The sequence below is a fragment of the Danio rerio genome, chromosome 23 (genome assembly GCF_052040795.2).
Source record: "Danio rerio strain M-AB ecotype USA chromosome 23, GRCz13ab, whole genome shotgun sequence".
NCBI lineage: Eukaryota > Metazoa > Chordata > Actinopteri > Cypriniformes > Danionidae > Danio > Danio rerio.
In genome coordinates, this window is record NC_141043.1 from 27,384,899 (window position 1) to 27,408,866 (window position 23,968).

The window sequence follows — 23,968 nt, forward strand, 5'->3', positions numbered from 1 at the left end:
ACTGCTCAGTGAGTGTCGTCTTTCGGATGAGGCACGAAACCGAGGTCCTGACTCACTATGGTCATTAAAAATCCCAGGATGTTCTTCGAAAAAGATTAGGGGTTTAACCCTAGCATCCTGAGCAAATTTGCCCACTGGCCTACATCCATCATGGCCCCTATTGTGTATATAATATAAATGTAAGGTATTATTATTTGATGAGAGAATTTTCAGTTTTGGGTGAACTTTAAGTTTAGTAGTTAGCTATGCTAAGTCATGCTAACATTTATAAACATTTAACAGCAAACAGCAAATGTATTATTTATCATTCATCCACTAATGAAAATTAATGCAGACAAATGTTTTAATGTATTTCTGCATAACAACAACGTCGTTTACACCTTTTTTAACTTAATCTTGACCTGTTAAATTGCTAATACAGAAAATAGTTATCCGCACTCATACAAATATTCTTGTTTTGATGTTTTATTTTTCATCTATCAGTAAACAGACAAACTTTGAGCTCAGTTAAATCCTTCCTGACTGTATAGAGTAATTCAGTCCCTCCACCCTCTTTTCAAAGCACTAATTATGTTGACGTCATCATTAATTAGCCAATGTTCAATTATTAAAAACATACTTAATTTGCTTTCTTTTAAATACTGAACACTTTTCACATCATGAAGAATGGAAGCAAAAAAGAATATGAGTGGAGTATGAGTGCAGCTCACTTCTTCCTGTAAAATATTGCTGCATGATACAAAACTGTGTATAAATATATCTCTCTGTTCTCTGCATGAAGATCAGCTCTCTCTCCTTCAGCAGCGCGGCTCTCTTTCATCTCTAGTCTTGACTTTTAAGTCCAGTGGTGTGGATGTGAGGGTTGTGTGGTTTCTGGCTACAGTGGAAGCGCAGGCCTCGACTAGTGCTGTTGGGAAGGGGAGGGATGAGAGAGTCTGCCGAAACAGTGGGAGGAAGGGAGGGATGGCAGGACGGGGCAGGGGAACATCATGCCACAATCCACCACAGCCAAAAACCACGGCTATTCTTTCTCTCCTGCCATCGCTTCAAAGAAACTAGTAGCCCTCTAAGGTGTTCACTGAGAATACGCTGAAACGTTTGTGTGTGTTTAAGTTAAAAGTTAGCGCTTGACTCGTCTAAAAAAGGTTAAATCGTCATTACAATTTTATGTGGTTGCTGCGCTCGCCAAATACAGTAAATCAAAAAATGGTCTGTGGTTGTGTGAGATTATCCTTGTAACCAAAGCATAAATTTAAGCCACATTCAATTACCGGATCTCTAGAAGAAAAAACGTGGAAAAATATTTATATGTTCGAGGAATTATTAAAAGTTCGAGGATAGCATCTTGTTTAAATACAAGCTTGTCCTGACCAATCAGTCTCGGTGTAGACTGTGTGCCGCAGGAGAGGGTGAGAGCCAAACACTGCAGATTCCTTCACAAATTCCCAGAACTCTCAAATTATGTTCATCTGGGGCCATTTTATTCCCTGTTTTACATAATACTAAATTAGTTAGGCTACATTTCTGACATTATGTAAGAGAGAAATTGAAGGAAGTTCAAGAAACAGGATACTGCGTGTCCAAAGACTACTTTTAATTAAATAATATATATAGAGTATATATAGTTGGAGTCAGAATTATTAACCCCCTGAATTATTAGCCCCCTGTTTATTTTTTTCCCCAATTTCTGTTTAACGGAGAAAATATTTTTTCGACTAATTTCTAAACATAATAGTTTTAATAACTCATCCTTAATAACTGATTTATTTTATCTTACCATGATGATAGTAAATAATATATTACTAGATATTTTTCAAGACACTTCTATACGGCTAAAGTGACATTTAAAGGCTTAACTAGGTTAATTGGTTTACAAGGCAGGTTAAGGTAAATAGGCAGGTTGTTGGAAAAATCTTTGTGTTAAAGACAAATTGGAAAAAAAAAATAATATATATATATATATTCATTTAGTCATTCATTCTCTTTCGGCTTAGTCCCTTTACTAATCTGGTGTCGCCACAGTGGTCGCGTAATTCATTATTCATTATATTGTTTACACAGCGGATGCCCTTCCAGCCTCAACCCATCACAGGGAAATATTTAAATACACACACCAGAAAAGTATACTAATTTAAGCAAATTAAAAAATAGAATAAATTTTTAACTATATCAAAATCTGGCTATGTGGTGGCTCAGTAGGTAGTTTGAACATTTAGTTGCTTATTGCTCTGGTGTACAATAATCATTTTTAAATCGCTAGAGCTGGAGCTGCTGCTTGAACCATCCATGCTTGTTCGAGTCACCAGTAACTTTAACAACAAGCATGTGAACTTCCTCTCCTCCTTTTCTTCTGTGTTATAAGCGCATGTCAGAAGGTTAAAGATGTGTAGCACCATCTACCGTCAAGGAGTGATTTTGCATACTCTTCAGCTTGACGCCAGTGAAAAGCGTTTTGGTTTGGATACGGAAAAACGCAGACATCCCAAGTCTCCCGGAAGTTGCGGGAGTATCCCTGAAATGCATAGACACTCCCGGATGCCCGCAAATGAATGATAATCTCCCGGAATTCGCACGTCTCCTGCCCGGTCCTTAAAGGGCCATGAAACCCCCTCGTTTCAGCAGGGTGTGTTTTCACACCTCTACTTTGGAAAAAGTCAGAAAAGTGGGCGTGTCCAGCTCTGTTTAGGGGGGAGTGTCGGAGGAACTAAAGTGGGATGGTGTGGGAGTGTCTATTTGGGCACGCGTGAGTTTCAGAGTCAAAATACACACCCACACAGACAGGAGAAAGTGATGGTGTTTAACCTACATGGACATCTGTAGTCGAATTATTTGCCAAATTATTAAATGTTGGACTTTAACTGCAGTTTGGCTCTTTCATTCAGGGAATTCATTCATGCCTCTCGCGACAAACGAGATATTTGATTCGAGGAACTGCTGCAAGCGTGTATTTTTCATGCAATGTTTGATACCGCACGGCGAATGAGAGAAAAAAAACTCCGCATTTCCCGGAAACTTAGATGCACACGGCAGGTAGCATCAGAAAGCCGCGTGTGTTATTCCGGTCACAAAATGTGGTGCTAACATTTCTGCACTCAGTGCAATAGTTAACTTAATTCAATACGAACAAACTGAATAAACAAAGAGCACTGGTCGCTCACTTACCAAATCTGTAGAGACAGGACAATCACCAGCAACTAGAGCCGCGTCTTTATGGAGAGAATACTACAAGCGAATCCAGATTTCAGCATTTGCAGATGAGAACAGCTCTCAAGTAAACAATGTTCCCCCTTAGACACGTAAGTTATTGTTGTCGAGCGTCGCGTACACTGTTAATCCACACGTGATCCAGATAAGCTCTCACAGAGAGAAAATGAAAACGAAACTTAACGGCAGCAAACTATAAAAGCAACACTTCACGCTTGTTTTGCCAACACAACGTGGCGTCTTTGTGGTGTAGACACGGTGACACTAATGAATATTAATGAAGTTGCACAATAGAGCGCGCTGATTGGTTTGAACCAAGCCTTACTCATGCATTAATGTATCACACTGTAAGACGTAATAAGACTCACTCAGGCACAGACGCCCAGTCTGCACGCCGGAATACAACGCTATTATGTCATGACCGTGACGCAGCTTCAAAAATTCGTTTCAAACAGGAAGTACAAATTTGCTTGAAATAACGCAAAAACAACCAATTTAAACTTTTTAGTGAAATATAGGTGTCCTAATAGTGTTTTTAGCAGTGTGGGACACATATACGACTGTCAACAGCTCAAAAAATGTGTTTTGGTGTTTCGTGACCCTTTAAATATGTTGCACACTCCTCTCTCCACTGCATCCCTACTTGCTCTTCAGGTACGTCTCGCGCAACTCACCCCCATCGTTCTTCAGGTACGTCTCGCGCAACTCACCCCCACCGTTCTTTAGGTACGTCGCGCGCAACTCACCCCCACCGCTCTTCAAGTACGTTTCGCGCGCACACGCCCCCTTCACAGAAGATACGTTCAAGCACCCACTAATCCGCTACCTCCCGCAAATCAACTCTGTATCCCCCGGAAATTACTTTTTCCAACTTGGGATGTCTGAAAACGTCTCGTTAAACGCTGACGATAAATGCAAACGAAAAGCATCCCAGTGTGTAGGAGCCTTAAGACGAAAATAAAATAAATGAATATATCAACCAATATCAACAAATATGAATCTACCAATCGCAATGATCGCATCAGATCATTAACTGCTGTTGTTGTTTTGTAGCGTGTGTAAAAGTGTGAGCGTTACTCACTCGCTCTTCATCTGCAGCACCTGCTCCATGCTGACCACACCGGCCATGCTGAAGTTCTCACTGTACTGGCTCATCTTGATGGACTCCAGCCACTCGGACACAGACCTGAAGGGAGAGCCGTCTGAGCCACTGGTGCTGGGAAGCCGAATGGAAACTCTGACAAAGGCACAAAACACAAAAATACATTCAAGAAAACCACAGAGAGAGAGAGAGAGAGAGAGAGAGACCTTTTCTTGTCGTAATTGTTGGGTGGGAGAGGAAAACCTGTCCGTTAGGTTCAAGAATTCTGATGAAGATTGGAAAGTTTACAGTGCGATAAACATCAAAAGATGCCAAAACCATCCATTGGTACGTGGTGCGTGTCTTAACTTCACAGAGGAATGACTTTGTTTGAATTAGCACTTGAGTGTCTTGCTCAGAAATTGTGTAATAGACGTGTGTGCAAGCCTCGACTTCTCTCTGTCATGTAAAAGGAGTCATTTGAAGAATTCCGAGCATGTGTTGTGAGCGCTTACCGAGGGTCGAAGTCTGCGATAGGCTTCAGAGAATCTGGACTCTTCAGGAGTTTGTCCAGGAGGCTGACGATGTCTCCGAATCTGGGCCGTTTGGAGCGATCCTGCTGCCAACACTGTAACATCAGCTGGTACACGGCTGAAGGGCAGTCCATCGGCGCAGGAAGACGGAAAGCTTCATTAATGGCCTTCATTACCTACAGAGAGAGAAAAAATTACACTTTGCTTAAAGAAAGATCCAACACCAGAGCTATAAAATTATTGTTGTTAACTGTTTTATAGTATTTTCTTTATTGTATTTATTTTATAACTATATATTAGTAAATAATCTTTTATAATATTATTATTAGTAGTAATATTATTATACTATTACTATTATTATTACACTACAATTTGTTTATTTTATTTGAAATCTTTTTCTATTCTTAATCTTTTATTCATCTTTATCTACCTTTTTACATTTATTTTTTGTTTTTTATAGATATTGATTATATTTATTTGTGTTAATATATATTCTATTATTAGTAATATAATATAAAAATACAATAAAAAAACCTTTTTATAGTAATAAAAAATAACAATAACATAAATAATAATAATAATAACAACAACTAATAATTAATGTAATAAAAATTGTACATATTTATTATTCAGTAATTTATTTACTAGTTAATCGATTACCTACAAAAAACAATATTGGACTTCGCAAAAATAAAAAAATATTAAAATTTTCTTTATATTTAAATCATGTTATTGTTGTTGTTTACTATTTTGTATTAAAAATGAACATAATAATAATAATTTCATTTAAAATTTATCATTAAATTATAAATATTTATTAATTCCCAATTTAATTACTAATTAACTCATTACAAGGCCCACACAAATCCACAGATCAATCAATTCTGTAATTGAGTCTATGTATTTTCTTGTGTAAATGTGTGTAAATTTATATTTGTTCAGTTTTTAAAATAATTTCACTAGTATTATTGTGATTTAATAATAGAAATATTAAAATGTTTATTTGATTTATTAATAATACAGTTTGTAAAGTAAAATTTTCTGTCTTTTAGTACATATATTATAAGAGAGACTTGCTTTGTTTACTAAATAAGTGGATCTAATTGAATTTGCACTGTAAACATTAAATAAAAGTTAAAAAGGTATTATTTTTCATTTTATATATTAAGTTTTTAGTTACAATACTCCCAAAATAATTCTGAATAAATTCACAGATGTTTTACAAAATTATCTGCAGCAAATGCCAGCAGATTCCTTATAACTAATTACCTACACATTTTGCTCAAAGAAATCTCCAATATGGTCAATCCATACCTCATGGTTGCTCATATCCCAATACGGCCTCTCTCCAAATGCCATCACCTCCCACATGACAATGCCGAAGCTCCACACATCACTCGCGGATGTGAACTTCCTGTAAGCAATGGCCTCTGGAGCCGTCCAGCGTATCGGAATTTTACCTCCCTGTGGGCCAAAAGAACACATATAAACAAGTGTCAAGCAATCCCATATAATTTCCGCAAATCCTGACATAATAAGCAGGTTGCAGTATTGGCCAAATAAAGACATCTGGAGTTTGAAACCGCACGTTTATTTGCTAAGTGGACTTACGCTAGTCGTGTAGGTGCCTTCAGGATCATCCTCCAGGACGCGGGACAGACCAAAGTCAGACACCTTGCACTCCAGGTTACTGTTGACCAAGATGTTCCTGGCGGCCAGATCTCTGTGTACATAACTCATGTCTGAGAGATATTTCATGCCCGCCGCGATGCCACGCAACATACCCACAAGCTGGAAGGACGACATCTCTCCATCATGGTCCTGTGAAAAAGAAAGAGTTTCATCTTTATTTTTTTTCTTGTAAAAAGAGAATGAGACAGTTTTGAGGCGAACTGTTTGTTGTGTTAAATCACTTTGAATTATCATCTGTCAGATTTTGTTTCTTTTTCTGTATCAGTGATGAACTTGACTAACATACCTTGAGGTATTTGTCAAGAGCTCCATTTTCCATGTACTCCGTCACAATCATGGCATGCTTGACTGCAAAGAAAACAGACAGAGACAAAGAGGCTTTAGAAAATGAAAAATGAAACAAATGTTAATTCTCCCGAATTACATTACGGCTCAAGTAACAATAAAAATAGCTCAAAAACGATATTCAGTTCAATTAAACAAAAATAAGACAAAAAAGCTAATTATTAAATACACAATCGTTGACTCTCCATACACACACACACACAATCTGGGAATCTCCATAGAAGTAACGTATTTTATACAGTAAAAAAGCTTATTTTATGGCCTTAAATACCCGACTACAGCCACCTAATCCTCATAGGAAAATAGTGGCAAATTTTGTAAGTGAAAAGACCCCATTAAGTATGATTTTTATGAGATTTGAATTAACGAGGGAATTATGAAGTCATGTCCTCAAAAACCACTGTAACTGAGCACAGCAATCTTGTATCCATGTCATTATACAAATTTCTGTCTATTAAACCACTAAAACAAGTAAGCAAACTCATCATACGTATATAATATATAAAGTTGAAGTCAGAATTATTAGCCCCCTTTTAATTTTTTTTTCTTTTTAAATATTTCCCAAATGATTTTTAACACAGCAAAGAAGTTTTCACAGTATGTCTGATAATATTTTTTCTTCTGGACAAAATCTTATTTTTTTATTTCGGCTAGAATAAAAGGTCAAAATTATTAGCCCCTTTAAGCTATTTTTTTTTGTTTGATAGTCTAAAGAAAAAACCATCGTAATACAATAACTTGCCTAATTACCCTAACCTGCCTAGTTAACTTTATTAAGCTAGTTAAGCCTTTAAATGTCACTTTAAGCTGTATAGAAGTGTCTTGAAAACATAGCTAGTAAAATATTATTTACTGTCATCATGGCAAAGATAAAATAACTCAGTTATTAGAAATGAGTTATTAAAACTATTATGTTTAGAAATGTGTTGAAATCTTCTTTACGTTAAACAGAAATTGAGGAAAAAACTGAGTTTTTTCCATAATTAAGGGGGGCTAACAATTCTGACTTTAACTGTACATGTATTTAAGATGTATAAATAATTGTATTTATGGTACATTTTAAAATTATATTAAATTTTAGATAAATATTTAAAATACCTTTTCTTTCATTTTAAACTTTTTTTTTTCATAATTGTTGGTACATTTTAAAATTAATTAATTAAGATTTTTTTTTTCAATTTTGCCTTATTTCATCTGAATTTTAAAACAAAACAATATCTTGTCTTGACCCAAAAATTTTTGCATTACGATCATTAAATTTCTGTACCAGAATACTGTTAGAACATCAAATAGAGCTATTTAACTATCTTGTGAAACTACAAGATAGACTACAATTCTGCCACTGAAATTCCCATCAGGCACTTCACACACAAACTAGTTCCAGATTAAAAATGATTGTATGCACACAAATACACACACACGTACACACACACAAACACACAATATATAGACTGTATTAACTGCTCACATTCTCACACACATTGCTGAGTCTTGTTTATCTGGAACTTTACAAAGCATTTCCCTACCCTAGTCTAGTCTAGACTTGCCGTGTTTTCTGACCCTTGTTTTATTAAAAGTTTATGTTGTTTGCCGCTTGCATTAATCTCTTTGCCTGTGACCACGACTACTCTTTGGATTACCCTCATGATACTGTTTGCTCCTGTGTGACCATTGCCTGTCTGATTAAGCTGTAAAAACTGTGCTTGGACCATCACCTCTGTTGTCACCCTGACGACTTAATACAAATTAATTCATTTTTTGGTCATATTTATTTTAGTATAATATAGTTACGTGTTCATTTGAATTACATAAAATTACATAAAATGCATCATTAGGACCATTATTCAATTAACATAATTTGACCATTATTACCTCTTTTTATTGTTTATTTTATTAATGTCAATCTGTTACATAACTATTTTAAAGTATTACTATATTATTTTATTATTTGTAATGTTAATAAATAGTATTATTATTATGTTGTTAAATATGATGATGATAATGATTATTATTATTACTATTTTAACAATTAGCAGTCGACTGCACTTACATTTAGTGACAACCCCTTCCAGCCGGATGATGTTCTGGTGTGAGAACTGTCCCATGATACTGGCCTCACTCAGGAAGTCTTGCCTCTGTTTCTCTGTGTATCCCGGCTTTAGCGTTTTAATAGCTACAGCCACTTCCTTCCGGCTGGGAGCTTTGAGGATTCCTCGATACACCTCTCCAAACTCACCTGCAGCCATAAAAACACACACCACCAAACGCCATCAGATAAAACACATTCCACACGGAAACTCCTCAAACACGTCCCGTGACAAATAGGGGTTATTTAACAACATGCAGGAGATCCTTTGAAATTATAACCAGCATGCACAGTTAGCGAGTGGATTCATGGGACGGGAGGTCAGAAAGGCCATGAGAATCTGTGTATAACAAGCGAACAGAAACTAGAGGAGAGTTGCTGAGGGATAATAAGAGTGAAAACCTGACCACAACACACAGATCTTCTCATTTAATGCTGATGCTTGAGATGTATACTATAAAAATTTTTAAATGATTTAGGGCTAATTTAGTGTTTGTTTGTTTTATTTGTAAGTTGTACTTACAGTTGCAATCAGAATTATTCATTCAGATTTTTTTTCTTTTTTAAACTTTTCCCAAATTATGTTAAGGGGCAAGGAAATTTTCACAGCATGTCTAATTATATTTTTTCTTCAGGAGAAAGTATTATTTGTTCTATTTCGGCTAGAATAATTTTTTTACAAGCTAATAATTCTCACTTCAACTATATAATGACAAACCAAACTTTAATTTTGGATGCATTTAACCGTGATTAATCTTTGATCTGCACTATGTTTTTCTTGTTTTGAATAAGTTTTTTCTCCTTACCAAGGCTGCATTTATTTGATCAAAATACAATAAAAACAGTAATGTTGTAAAATATCATTGACATTTAAAAAAAACATTAGGATTCTCAAATGTTTTATAATGTAGTTCATTCTTGTGTTTCTAAACTGAATTTACTTCTATTCTTCAATGCCACAAGATCCTTCTGAAATCATTATAATATGATGATATTTTTAGAAATTATTCATTAATAATGATTCCAATAAAACTTTTCCGCTTCATAGTTTTCTCCCAACAGGAATAGAAAGTGGGATCAATTTAGCAGTTATTTGCTTTATTTTTAAGTTATGATTAATTAACTCTGATTTTTTATAGCTGTACTCCTCCATGTGGGATACGAAAAAAAACCTCCAGAGCGGGTTAAGAAAACAACACTAATTCAATGTGAATGACATCGGGAGGGGAAAAAAATAGTCTCTTGAGGGAAAGAAGCACTACACTAAAAATATTCCAGCTCTAACATGTAAAGCAGGAATCAGACAATTTGTGATGCGCGCCTTGTTTAAGCTGTCACTCCACTGAACTGTAAAAAAGCTGTCACTTTCAATGAACTGTAACATAACTTCATATCAATGAGTGTTGAAAGTCATTCCTCCCAGAATGCACTCCTAACAGCCCCACAGCGGCTTGTCAAAATGCCATGGATGTACTAACCTGCTCCGATGACTTTCTGCTTGGTGATGTGATTGGGATGTATCTCGCTGGCAAACTTCAGCACTGCTGTGTTCGGGTCTTCGTATGTGTGAGGATCAACATAGGTCTTCAGCGGCTTCAGCTGATCTGGATTGATGAGAATTTAAAGTTAAAGATTAATTTTTTTTATTTATAGGTATGTTTTTTAGTAGAATATAAGTTTAGATTTATTCTGTAAATTGCTGACTTTATTTAAAATAAAAATGTTTTTATTTTAATTATTGTTTGCATAAAATAACAAAATAAAATAAAGTGCTATATTATTAGATAGGTTTATAATCATTTTAGACAACACAATACCATTGTTTTAACTTCAGAGGAATGCAATATTTAGTGGGAACAAAAATTAAAGAAAAAAAATCTTTAAATCACAATAGTTATGAGAAATTCTGAAGGCATTTTATCAAATTTAAAGAATAAAACTAATATTTTCTAACATTTTGCTCAATTTCATACTTAATACATCCAGCAAATGCAAAGAAAGAATTTTCAAGAGTCTCTTCTTTCAAGGGGTCTCCCTTCAAACATAAACATAATTAATATTAACCTTGTTCACATTATTCCAAACTCAAAACCCATTTTCATCTTAGGAACACAAATGAAGATGTTTTAACGACATTTGAGAGATTTGTTCTTTAATTTAAAATCTGTCCACCCAAACCCCCCACCCCAAAAAATAGATACATTAGATTTTATTGAAACATAAACAATGAAATCCATAAACTAAACCGCAACCTATTTTACAAGTGAGACCAATGCTGCGTTCGAAATCGCATACTTCTATACTATATATACATATGCTAAAAACTGTATTTGAGCCGAGTAGTATGAACTCAAAAAAATGTATGCTAGAATTCATACTATACAGAACGAACTTTTCTAACGGTTGAGTAGTAAATTCTAATTCAAACAGAGTACCTACTGAGTAGTAGGCAATTTTGGATGCAGCCCAAGTCTCTGTGGTTATTGCTGAAGCTTAAAAACACCATGTGACACCCAAGAATGAAAATGATTGGTTCTCATGCATCAAGCAAGCATATATGAGCTTTCCATGACCAGTAAGAATGTTGTAAATCTTTAAATGAATTTTCTTTTTACACATTCCAAGCCATCAGAGATTTGATGCACTTTCAATGTAGCGAGAGAACTCTTTCTGATTTGTAGAAAAATACCTTCAATTGTGTGAACTAAAAATGCCATAAGGTTAAATGAACAAATTATTAGGAAATTTCCATTTTGGTGTGAACTAACCTTTAAAGAGTTTGTAAAAGAATAAAATTCAACCCCACTAACCTGGGCTGGAGAAGTAGGTGTCCTCTGGGCCTTGTCTGGTGTGAGAGTTTCTTCGTCTGTGGAAGAAAAACAACTCAATGAGCTCTCTATTTTTTAGCAAAGCCACATTTCTTTTCAGACTCAAGTTTGAAGAGCGACCAGTGCTGGATTCAATCCATTCAGTCCAGGAGTGCTTTGAAAAAAAACCTAAAAAAGCGGCTTGTGTTTGCCAAGTGCTGACAGAGGTCTGGGTTATCACAGGGAGCATGAAGGGCTCAGGTCGCCTTCATAGAAGCCCTACAATCCCGTCGCCTCTTATCTCACATAATACGCCTCTCCGATTCGTCTCTTTTCAAATATGCCTCTTGTTAAGATACACTTAGTGAGCAGTCAGCAGACAGTCAGCCGATTGATTCTTCCTCTAAAGAGGTAAGGAGCCGCTTCTGGAAGAGTGTGAGAGCGGTGAAAAGGAAACACTGAATGGTTTTTGAAGGAGAATGAAAAGGAACGGCTTGAAGGAGTGACTGAGGGAGAGATATAAAGATGGCTGTGTGTGTGTCAAGTGCTTGTTTCTTACCGTTTTCGAAGGAGTAGGACCACAACCACGATGAAAAGCATGACGGCTCCTCCAATGGCAGCTCCGAGGATCACTGCTGTGTTTCCCGCTTTTTGAAGAGATGGGAAAACAACAACAACAAAAAAGGCCAGGCAAATGAGTCACTCGAGAATAAAACGCTCTTCTTTACAAAAAAAGTGCAACAAAAAACATGTTTGTCACTTCAGAATAAGTATCTTGTTCAGTGTAAAGAGTTTAAAATGTTTTTAAAAATCAAATAAATACAATTGAAGAGTTCAGATGCAAACATTTTTTCAGGTATCTGAAATTTCCTTCTAAAATTAGCATTTTTCTCCAATATTTATGTTCAATTATTTTACTTTGAAGGCAATGCAAATAACCCATTCTTTGCCATGAATGTGGATTTATACAGGATTTTCTAAACATATACACATTTTAAACGAAAAAACTAAAGATGGCATTTAGAGGTTTTTGCAACCTGAACTATTTAATCAAAAATTGTAATAATATACATTGCTAGTATTGTATGAAAGTTGTATAACAGTATTTTTTGTTAATAAAATAAATGAATAATTACATGACATGAACATTAACTGTTCTCTGTATTGATGTATTTCCTATAAAAAAAAACATTATTTATCCTTATGTCTATTTTTTAAATAGATATAAAAAGTAGTGAAAAAGCTGAAGATTTTCTGGAAAACATAAAAAGAATCAAATAAAAATAAAGATGAAATAAAATAGTTTAATATGTGTTCAATACAGAAAATAGCCCTTTGTATTTTTAGGTCTGAAATCTGTAGAACTAAATGTTCATTTCATAGGGTCATTGAAAACTAATGCAAAGTGCTAAAAAAAAATTATATATAGAAAAAATAAATAAACTAAAATAAAAAAATTAAAATAAATAAAATAAATAAACCAAAATAAATAAACTAAAATAAAATAATTAAAATTAATAAATAAATAAAATAATAAAGAATGAATAAAATAAATAAAACTAAAATATATAAAATAAATAAATAAATAAATAAATAAACTAAAATAAATAAATAAATAAATTAATTAATTAAATTAAATAAAATAGAAAAATAAATACATTTAGTTAAATAAGGTTAAATAAATAAATAAAATAAAATAAAACAAAATAAAATAAAAAAGTATTAATTAAAGTTAATTAAATACAATAAATAAATAATAAAATAAATAAATTTAATTAAATAAATGCAATTGAATAAATCCAATAAAATAAAATATGTCCACTTAAATCAAAACCTTTTCACTTGCATTTACCTGGTGGGAGTGTTGAAAACTCCTGCTCAATGCTGTAGCTGCCCGGGCTTCCCTCTGAGCTGAGAGCCTGAACTTTAAACAAGTAGACGGTGGATGGAGAAAGATCTTTGATCTGAGCCGAGTTCTTCTCAAGCACCAGCACAGTGAAGGTAGTGACCGTTCCACTGGCCTTTTCCTCATCATTTTCCTGCAGACACACAGAGGAAAACAGAGAATAACAATGCCTCTGTTCTAGATGATGGAAAGTGAAATATCAGGGCTAAAATGGATAGTGTTACTGACCTTCTTGCGAAACATCAGCTCATAACGCGTGGCCACTGGTTTGGCGCGATGAGAAACAGACCACTGAAGAGAAAGGCTGGTCGGGCTGCTTTCCACAAGGTGCATTGCAGTCACTTTTGGAGGATCTGTAGTAAAAACAAGAGTGAAAAGGAAAAAAATATTTGTTTATTAGCATATTTTCCCACTTGTGTGATTTCATTGAGACCTGAAAATGTTTTTTGCATTACTACTTTTCTTAAATGTTATGTTTAACTATGCAAATGAAGCAACATTTCATTAAATATGCATTATTTGCATGTATTTCTAACACAAAAATCTAAACTTTGGATGAATTCCGGTTAAAAATTCTACCTTTTTTTTACAGTATAGACAAAGATTATTGCACAGGGGATTTTGGGAATCTCTTTTTATCACTCCACAATTGAGGAAGCAGACAGAATTTTGAGAATTGGTTGAATAAATGTTCAATATAATCATTCAAATAATGTATGAACACATGCCTCTGTAAAAACTTCAGAATGTGAATAAAACTGTGCAGTTTATTGTATGTAAGAGCTGCTCAAGAGGAGATTTATGGTTTGTTACAGAAGAAAATAAGCTTTTTTTGAGAAAGTAGCCTTTGAAAATATGTGCTGTAACTGAAATCAACAAAAAACTTTTAAAGAGTAACAAATGTGACACTTAAAAGTGTTTTCTTTACATTAGCCTGAAAAAAAATCTCAAAATTGGCAGATGCATAGAAAAGCAGTAATTTTGCCTGCTGTGACGTGGTTTAAGAGCCTCTAAAGGACATGGATTTGTTCATACGACACAACCAAAATAGTCAAATCCGTTTAACTGTAGGCTAATGTCACATGGTTGGCTATATGAGAAATGAGTGGGGGGAAAATGAGCATAATTGGAAACAGTCCCAGTAAACACTGTGCACTTGAGTTGGGGGAAAAAACTTGAAATCCGATCTGACCGGAGTCACCATGCTCACGATAATTCAGTAAAATATCTGATTTTAATCGGATTTCAAACCACAAATGGATGTGGTTTGAGTCAGGTTTGCAAACATCCGACTTTGTGATTTTTTTTTGTGCGTGTTTAGACTATAAAAACGTGAGTCAAATAAGTAAAACAAAATCTGATTTTTGATGAGTATCTGATTAATACCTAAAAAACTACTATTATAATTTTATAATACATATATTGTTTATTTAATTACTTTTTTGATGTACCTTGTGCTGAGCATGATTATATTAGTCACTTTTGAATAGATGATCATTAACCAAAAATGGAGGAGCATTTTTATTTTTTGTTTGGTAGTTTTTTTTGTTTAGTTGTTAATATATATATATATATACAAATCCTTTTATTTTGTATAAGTTGTAAATGCAGCAAGGTTGTCGCAAAATTTTTTTGTAAAGTTTTGTATTTCACTGTAATATAAATAAATAAATAAAAATAAACATAAATAAGCAAAAATAAATAAATAAATACATTTGTATATTAATCAATAGTTTCCACAAAAATAAATAAGAACTATATATATATATATATATATATATATATATATATATATATATATATATTGAAAATTGTAATATAATAACAACTGCTATATAAAAATCTTATCTAAAATATAAATTAAAAATGCAATTATTTAAATGTAAATCATTTAAAAATCCACACGAATTGAAATCATAAACAAAATGCACTACGTAAAGTGGTCTATTTAGCCCTCTTCCTCCACAAACACTAATAGCACTGACCTGTGTAATGTAAAGTAGTGTTGATGCTGCTGACGGCTCTCTTGTGGCTGAACTGAGACACTCCGCTGCGAGCCTCAACGCTGAAGGTGTAGTTCAGATGGGGCTCCAGTTCACTCACAGTCACTTTGGTCTCCTTCAGTTCAGTGTTGCTGGGTTCGAATCGCACTTTTTCACCACAAGACTGGCATGTCTTTCCCTCACAGCGTTCGCAGACCACAGAGTAGGTGATATCAGAGCGTCCGCCATTATCTGCGGGAGGCTTCCAGGACAGCTGAAGCCTGCCAAAGGACATCTGAGCCGTGGACGACAGCAGACTCTGAGGAGCGGACGGCAACCCTAAAACCACAAACAACACACCAGACTGTCATTTACTTGGTCTAGTTAAAACTTAAAAGAATAGAGTGTCAGAGGAGTGTCAGAGAGAGAAGAGCTTAACATGACTGGAGTTAGCTGATGGCAGAAATGGATGTACAGTTGGGTTGCATTTAGATGAAAAGCACTTTTTGAAGAATTACACAAGAAACGAGTGATGAAAATGTTGTTGAATTTGCTAAAACAAAAAAAATAAACCAATTATTTTTGAACTTGCTCGAGGTGCTTTTGGTATAAAGAATGGGACTAATGCGAAATTGAAAAGCATTTGCTTAAAAAAACTCTGACGTAGTGAACATGACACCCACATGACCAATTAGCTGGCTCTATTAGCGGCTGATCACACTAAATGCACTTATCCTTTCTAAAAACGCGAGGCTATTTGCTGACAAGAAAAAAGTAGTGCAGTACGCTTTTTTATGTTGCTAGGCAACGACTGAATCGGCTGCAAGTGTTGCTCTTGATATTGAAATAACTCTAATATTTAATAACATCATGAAACTCAAGATTTTTTAAGTCTTAGCAAACTTAAAATCTGGTTGCCAACAAAAGCCTTTAGTGTGATCGGACCTTTATGCTTGCCTTGTTTACTGTTGGTTACAAGGTTACCAATACTACAGTCAGCCACTCAAACAATTAAATGGAAACACACCTAATTCACATTTTTTAAAAAGGTTTACTTCATGTTAGAATGGAAACCTGCTCACTGACAGCAACTTTCACTTTCAAAAAGTTGCTTAGAAAACAAATACTTATTGCTAATTAATTCACACAATCTCTTGCATTTTTAGTTTGTTTGTGTGAATTTTTATTTTTTTTATTTTAATTTCAATTAACAGAATTTGGCACTTTAAAACTTTACTATTTAAATTTTCTTTTTAAATTAAAAATCACATTAATAACGGAAAATAATGTTGGCAAAATTATTTATTTTGATGAATCACTATTTTTTTTAAATAATAATAATCATAATATTTCTAATTATTTTCATATTTGTTTTTACTCCTTACAAAAACCACCTCAAACTGTGAAATTTCAAGAGTTCACACTTGAAGAGCTGATGATTGATTATAAGCTTGTTTGGCATGATGTCCCAGAAGAGAGCCCTGAGTTTAAAAGATCCTTGAGCCCTGGGCTTCCTCCCAATTGCAGGGCAAGAGGGGAGATTGAGCTCAGGTAGATCTCAAGAACGTCCCTGCTTATTTGTGGCTAAAACAATTTGCTTCATGAGAAAAAATACTGTTGGCAAGGAACTTGACTATAGTGCCAATTTGGTTTATTCAGTTAACTGGTGACGCATATCTTTGGACGGTGGGAGGAATCCGGGGAACCAGAGGAAACCCAGGCGAACATGGGAAGAACATGCAAACTCCGCACAACAACGCCAACCAGCCCAGCAAGGACCGGAACCAGCAACGATTATGCTGTGAAGTAACAGTGCTAACCACTGGACCGCCGGGCCACCCAATATAGGAAAAAAAGGAGGAGGAATAGGGGAGGATGGGGATTCTTCAAGACGAAGATGAATGTGGTATGAAGACTATGGGTATTTATAGTGACTTAGGAATCATCTGATTGGAGAATCATGTATTAGCTAATGTGTGTCCAGCCATTATCAAATATAAGCACATGCTCCTCTCGAAATTAGTTTATAAATAAACTTCACCTAAATGAGTTATTAAAATATAATAATATTCAATTATTTTCTTAAACTCGAGCAAATAAAGTCATTTTAAATATATAACACTGCAATAGTATAATTTACAACTACAAGTTCTTCGAATGATCTCTGCCTTTTCCTGGAAGTTTAAAGGTGTATGCAGTGTTTGCTTATTTACACGCATTGAGACTGCCAACAACCGTATCATGATCGTGTATAAAAGATCACGCTTGGCTCTGAAACCAGCTGCAGATATATTTACACAGTGATCATATCAAGACATCAAATTCCTCCTGATGAATCTTCTCACCAAAGCATGCAGACGTTTCTGGGTCCTCGGGTGCTCGATAAAAGCCATCATTACAGGAGCAGCGTGTGGCACCAGGGCCCGAGGGCTCCGTGTTTTTTGGGCAGGGTTTACAGGCCTCACTGGACACCGATGGTTTGAAGAAGCCTGGCTGACATTCTGCATTGGGAAAAAACACACACACACACACATATGACGATGAGTTGGATGAGGATGAGAGGAAGCGGTGCAATTAAACTGCTCACAGCGCATATGTCAAGTGATCGTCTATGTATGAACACAGTAAATTAACCCCCTTTGAAGATGTTTTTTTTTTTCTCTCGACAACTTTTTTTTTTCGAGGCTCTGTGCAAGAGTGCACAAAGTTGACAGAGCAAGACTAAGCACACTCCTACTCATCCTGAGTGAAGCAACCATCCCCCTCTGATTCTCCAAAAACAGGACCAGTCGCCCTGCATTCCAGCACGGTTCCTGTGCTCTCAACACTCCAGCAGAAAAAACACCACAAAACCAATAGAAAAGCTGCACGCGGCATGAACGCAGCATCTCACAAAGGCTTTAGTACAAAAGAAAACAATGCTGTTGTCTACCATGCATGGTCCATATTATATTTCATGTACAAATAATACTATAAAATGCCTTTTTACTAGATTTAGGTTTTGGAATTGATTAAAATTGTATTATATGTGTTAATTTTATTAAGGTGTAAAATTTCTTATAAATTTCTAGCACAAAAAAACTGCCATTTCAAGCTTTTTGGGATATAAAAGGCTTTTATTTGCTGTAATTGATAATCAGGGTTATTCCACCACATTTTTATTGTTTCTTTACTCTTCTAAATTTGGGGGTTTGTTTTGTTTAAATCTGAATATAAACATGTATGTAGGCACTGCATTTTTTTTGTTAATTAATAATAATAAAAAAAAGTATTTTAAATTTGGCACAAATGTCAAAAGTAGATTAGATAAGATTAGATTCAACTTTATTGGCGTTACACATGTACAAGTACAAGGCAACAAAATGCAGTTTAAGTCTAACCAGGAGTGCAATAGCAGCAAGCGCAGGAATGAGTTATAAAGTAAATTTATAGAAAAACTACAGTGATATTTACAAATGAATGTACTATAAACATTACATACAACAATATTTGTATGTTACATATCCTGTACATGAATATCAGGATTTCTGCAGGTTTCACCAAGTTAAATTTTTAGACTTTTAAGACATTTTTAAGACCATTATGAACACATTTTTAGACTTACACAAGGCTAAATATTTATTTCTGAATATTCCAGTTGAAAAGATTTGCACTTGCCTTATCAAAAAAAATAATGAAGTTAAAAACATTTAATAATACAATAATAATAATTTTTTTGAATATTTTTGTTTTCATTTTTAAATATATCCATTTACAAACCCTAAAACCCTTACCAAGAATAGAACAAAACATAACTGCCAATTACTTCAGTCTACTTTAATAATAATCTAATAATAAAATATAGGTCAGGTCTCCTGACTGCTCAGGTATCCTCAGCAGTAAATAAATAGAGAACATTTAAGGAAATGTTACTGTAAGGAAAACAATTAAATGCTATTTTTAAATACAAGTTAAAAGTTTTTTTGAGATGGACTGATAACGATTGTATGGGTGTTAATGGCCAGATTGTGTAGTTATACATAAACAAAGGAAAATAAGGACCTGTTTAAAAAGATTTAAGAACTACAACACAACATTTCAGTAGATTTAAGACTTTTTAAGACCCCGCGGACACTCTGTATAAACAAAATATATATATATCAATTTACTCACCACTCAGCCCATCAGAAATGTGTCTGACTTTCATTCTTCAAAATAATCCACATGATAATTATTTAATATTCCACTAAAATATTTATTTTCTTTTTTTACTTAAATGCACATCTTGTTGAAAAATATTTAAAAATTGTCTGTTATTTTTCTTATTATTATGTTCATAATGTATTTATCATTGGTATTATTTGTAGTTTAATCTGTTGACAATCGAAAAAAAAATATTGCTTAAGATGGCTAATATTTTTGACCTTGGTTTTAAATAAATTTTTTGTAGCCGAAATAAAACCAATAAAACTATCTCCAGAAAAAAAATCTTATAGAAAATACTGTGAAAAATGCTATAAAAATACATAATAAAAAATAAACAAAACAAAACAAAAAAATTTATTAATGTTTTGAATTTGTAAATGTGGCCTAAATATAAATTATGGGTTAGCATTAGATGGTGAAAAGTCCAAAATCTTATTTACGAAAGGGGCCTGGCATGAGTAAATAATAAGTAATTATTTCTTTGTTTTGGGTGAACTATTCTTTCAAAGATTAAGATATGATTTGATGATCAAACAACGTGGACATGTGTCAGCTTCTGTGAACTTGAGGGAAAATTATGTATAATGTATTTTTTTTTAAAAATTGGCCACACTTTATTTTGATGGTTCATTTGTTGAATTAAGTTACATTGCATCTACATGCCAACTAATTTTCATTAGATTATAAGTAGACTCTTAGGTTGGGGTTAGGGTTAGTTAGTGTAAGTTGACATGTACTTGCAAAGTTGCTTATAGTCAGTTAAATGTCTGATGAAGGAGCAGTATCTACAAGTCTACCAATACTCAAATGGGCCATCATAATAAAGTTTTACCTAAAAATAAACTTGAAGTCAGTTGATAACAAGACATTTTGAGAAAGACTTTTCGATAAAAGAATTTAATTTTTTGTATAACTAACTAATTAAACATCTAACTAAATAAATAAATGACAATTGCTGATTTATAGCCACGTTCTATAATTTAAATAAATAAATAACTGAAAATATATTGAAATGCAAATATGAATCAACTTCCATAGGACATTTAAACTGGACGAAAAACAATAAAGGTGTCCTCAGACTCGATGTCTAGAAACATTCCAGCTTGACCAGCTCATGTCCTTCCGCTGTCCAGACTCTCATTCACAATCCACCAACACCCCGTGAGCAAACACACTCACACACACACACCACTTCCTTTCTCAATATGGCTCTTTCACTTCTTACAGCCACATATCCAACCATTTATTTACTTTCACATGGAAGCTGTGCTATCTGGTTTTTTGTTTCAAGTGCGAGCTTTATCAGACAAGAGACAAGCTGAGACACACGCAAGGTGCAGATTATAGCAATATTACACAACCATGTACATCATGTGTCTGATCAGGTGAGAGATTTGTATTTGGATGTTGAAATACTGCCAGAGGCAATAACACTGGAGAGATTATTAAACATCCATCCAGTTTCAGTATTAGACACTTTAAGAAAACCCTGTCAACAGTATTAAATGCTTGATTCTGATTAGATCTGATATGCTGAATCACTGCTCATGAATCATTTTTGATTATTAGTAATCCTAAAAACTTTTTTTGAAACCACAATATGTCATTCAGCATTCATTTTGGCATATTATTTAAAACACTTTTTTTTGTTCAAGACTGTATTAAACTGAATGAAAGATTTTATTTTAAATTAAAGCTGTTATTTTAAAAGTTGCATTCATGTAAAAACTCCTCAGAAGTGTTATGTATCACAGATTAGTGTTACCAATCGGTGCTTAAGTTTTTTAAATGTCCATTTCCCGCAAACATTTGAGCGTTGTTGAGCACGTTCTTAAACACTGCTGATTTGCCATTTTGTTCACGTACTCAACAGAAATGACTGTGATTGTCCGTAAAGGTCAATAGTTCACCAAACTCACTGAGTGTGATCACAGATACTGGGACACTGGAGCTTTTTAAAGCAGCGAGCACTAGCACTAGCAAAACGCTCGTATGTCAGCTCATAAACAGACCAGCTCATCTTCGTGGCTATAAAACTATAAGTGTTTGAGTATCTGTGGTTACACGCGGTGAGTTCAGTGAACTAATGATCTTCATGGCCAAGTAATTTCTGTTGAACGTGAACACAATGGCAAATCAGCGGTGTTTAACAATGCTCTCAACAGCGCTCATTCATTCATTCATTTTCTTTTTGGCTCAGTCCCTCCATTAATCCTAGGTTGCCACAGCGGAATGAACCGCCAACTCATCCAGCACAATTTTTATGCAGCGGACGCCCATTCTGCTGCAACCCATCACTCGGAAACATCCACATACACTCATTCACACACATAGACTGCAGCTTACCCAATTCACCTATTCCACGTCTTTGGACTATGTGGGAAACCGGAGAACTCTGAGAAAACCCACACGGGGAGAACATGCAAACTCCACATAAAAATACCAACTGACCAACCGAGGCTCAAACCAGCAACCATCTTGCTGTGATATATGAATAATTCAATAAAATTATTGCTATTAAACTTACAAAAAGTATACTTTCTTATGCAGATCCTGCGATATGACTATTGTGAATGACTACATTGCAATATCGATGCTAAAATGATATATTGTGCAGCCCTACTGAGAAATAAGATTAAAAAGTTATAAAAATTACATGGTAAAATACAAGTTAATTTGATCAAATAACGCAAAGAAAATGCAATCAAATTATCCAGACAGTTGTATCACAAACATCCCAGTGGCCACAGACCCAATCATTGTTTCCCTTCTCTAATGGTTTGTTATCTGCAGATTTGCCAAACAGTTATAATTACAGAGTAGGTGCTTCCTCTTTCCTGAATGCTTTGTATCAATTGAAGCCCTTGTTTTGGGCAGAGCCGCTTGCTCTCCCTCGCAGGATGGGGGTTAACAGTGGTGTACATTACCTCTAATATTCCAGAGCACGCATTCTCTGATTTCAAAAGCAAAGTCGCAGCATAAAGACAATTGAGCGTGGCAGCGGCGATCGGGCCAGAGTGTTATTTATTCCCTCTTTCAAGTGAACTTGTTTCTGTGCCAGCTGTTGTGGGGACTTTACTGCGACTCATTAACGGAGGTGCGGATGGTGTTGGAGACACAGAAAGCGAGGGATAACGAGTCCTGGTGGGATTTGAAAGGAAAGGGGGGAGACGGAGTAGAAAAAAGAATTGTCCTATTCACGGCGAAGGGGGCCAAACAGCTGCTGTTTCATATCGGCCCCCTCTCTCGTAATCTCCAAATTCTTAAGTCCCCTCGCTTTCCTCATGGCCACATGTGAGAGTCCAGCAAAACATTGGATAGGCTATTCAGGACAGACAACAGGCACTGAATGCCAGTCGGGGCCGGGCGAGAGAAAACACTTGTTTCCAATGGTGTAGATGCCACATGACGGGCTAATACGCTAGCTGGCTTCTTTACAGCCACGTACACCAAAAAAAACTGCTTTAATCCTTTTATGCTAAAAGTTTACAAAAGAATCTGAAAAGGACTTCAAACTTTCATTCAACACACTTTGTGTCTACTTTTCAAAATATTCAGTGTAGAATTTATTTTAATTTTTAATTTTGCAACTATTTTGCATTTAGCAATATTACAATGTTATTTATTATAATTGTTTGAGAAATGTTTATACAGTTTAATTATTAGCCCTCTTTGATTTTTTTTATATTTTGTGTCTACTTTTCAAAATATTCAGTGTAGACTTTATTTGAAATTTCTATTTTGCAACTATTTTGCATTTAGCAATATTACAATGTTATTTATTATAATTGTTTGAGAAATGTAAATATAGTTGCATTATTAGCCCCCCTTTGATTTTTTTTAATATTTCCCAAAAGATGTTTAACAGAGCAAATAAATTTTCACAGTATGTCTGAACATATTTTTCTTCAAGAAAAAGTCTTATTTTTTTATTTCAGCTAGAATAAAAGCAGTTTTTAATTTTTTAAAAAACCATTTTAAAGTCAAAATTATTAGGCTCTTTAAACTATATTTTTTTCGATAGTCTACAGAACAAACCATCGTTATACAATAACTTGCCTAATTACCCTAACCTGCCTAGTTACCCTATATTAACCCAGTTAAGCCTTTAAATGTCACTTTAAGCTGTATAGAAGTGTCTTGAAAA

The 23,968-nt window shown here is 34.5% G+C and overlaps 1 protein-coding gene across 4 annotated transcripts in view; it reads right to left on the minus strand.

The window, feature by feature from the left end:
* Positions 1-23,968, minus strand: part of epha2b (eph receptor A2 b) — a 47,630-nt gene that overhangs the window by 7,525 nt on the left and 16,137 nt on the right. For 2 of the 4 annotated variants that reach the window (XR_015523602.1, XM_087307171.1), the window contains exons 4-16: positions 17,982-18,137; positions 15,640-15,975; positions 13,883-14,007; positions 13,601-13,787; positions 12,308-12,395; positions 11,752-11,807; positions 10,420-10,545; positions 8,906-9,091; positions 6,797-6,858; positions 6,430-6,639; positions 6,133-6,282; positions 4,801-4,994; positions 4,286-4,441 (exon numbers count right to left, since the gene is read on the minus strand). Coding sequence is in view for 1 of the 4 variants with exons in the window: in XM_087307171.1 (XP_087163297.1) it covers positions 4,286-4,441; positions 4,801-4,994; positions 6,133-6,282; positions 6,430-6,639; positions 6,797-6,858; positions 8,906-9,091; positions 10,420-10,545; positions 11,752-11,807; positions 12,308-12,395; positions 13,601-13,787; positions 13,883-14,007; positions 15,640-15,975; positions 17,982-18,137 (2,032 nt within the window). In the remaining 3 variants the exon portion in view is untranslated. Of the gene's footprint in view, positions 1-463; positions 2,589-3,804; positions 4,442-4,800; positions 4,995-6,132; positions 6,283-6,429; positions 6,640-6,796; positions 6,859-8,905; positions 9,092-10,419; positions 10,546-10,593; positions 11,217-11,319; positions 11,808-12,307; positions 12,396-13,600; positions 13,788-13,882; positions 14,008-15,639; positions 15,976-17,981; positions 18,138-23,968 lie in introns of those variants that run through there. The other 2 variants (XR_015523603.1, XR_015523604.1) reach the window with 2 other exon arrangements.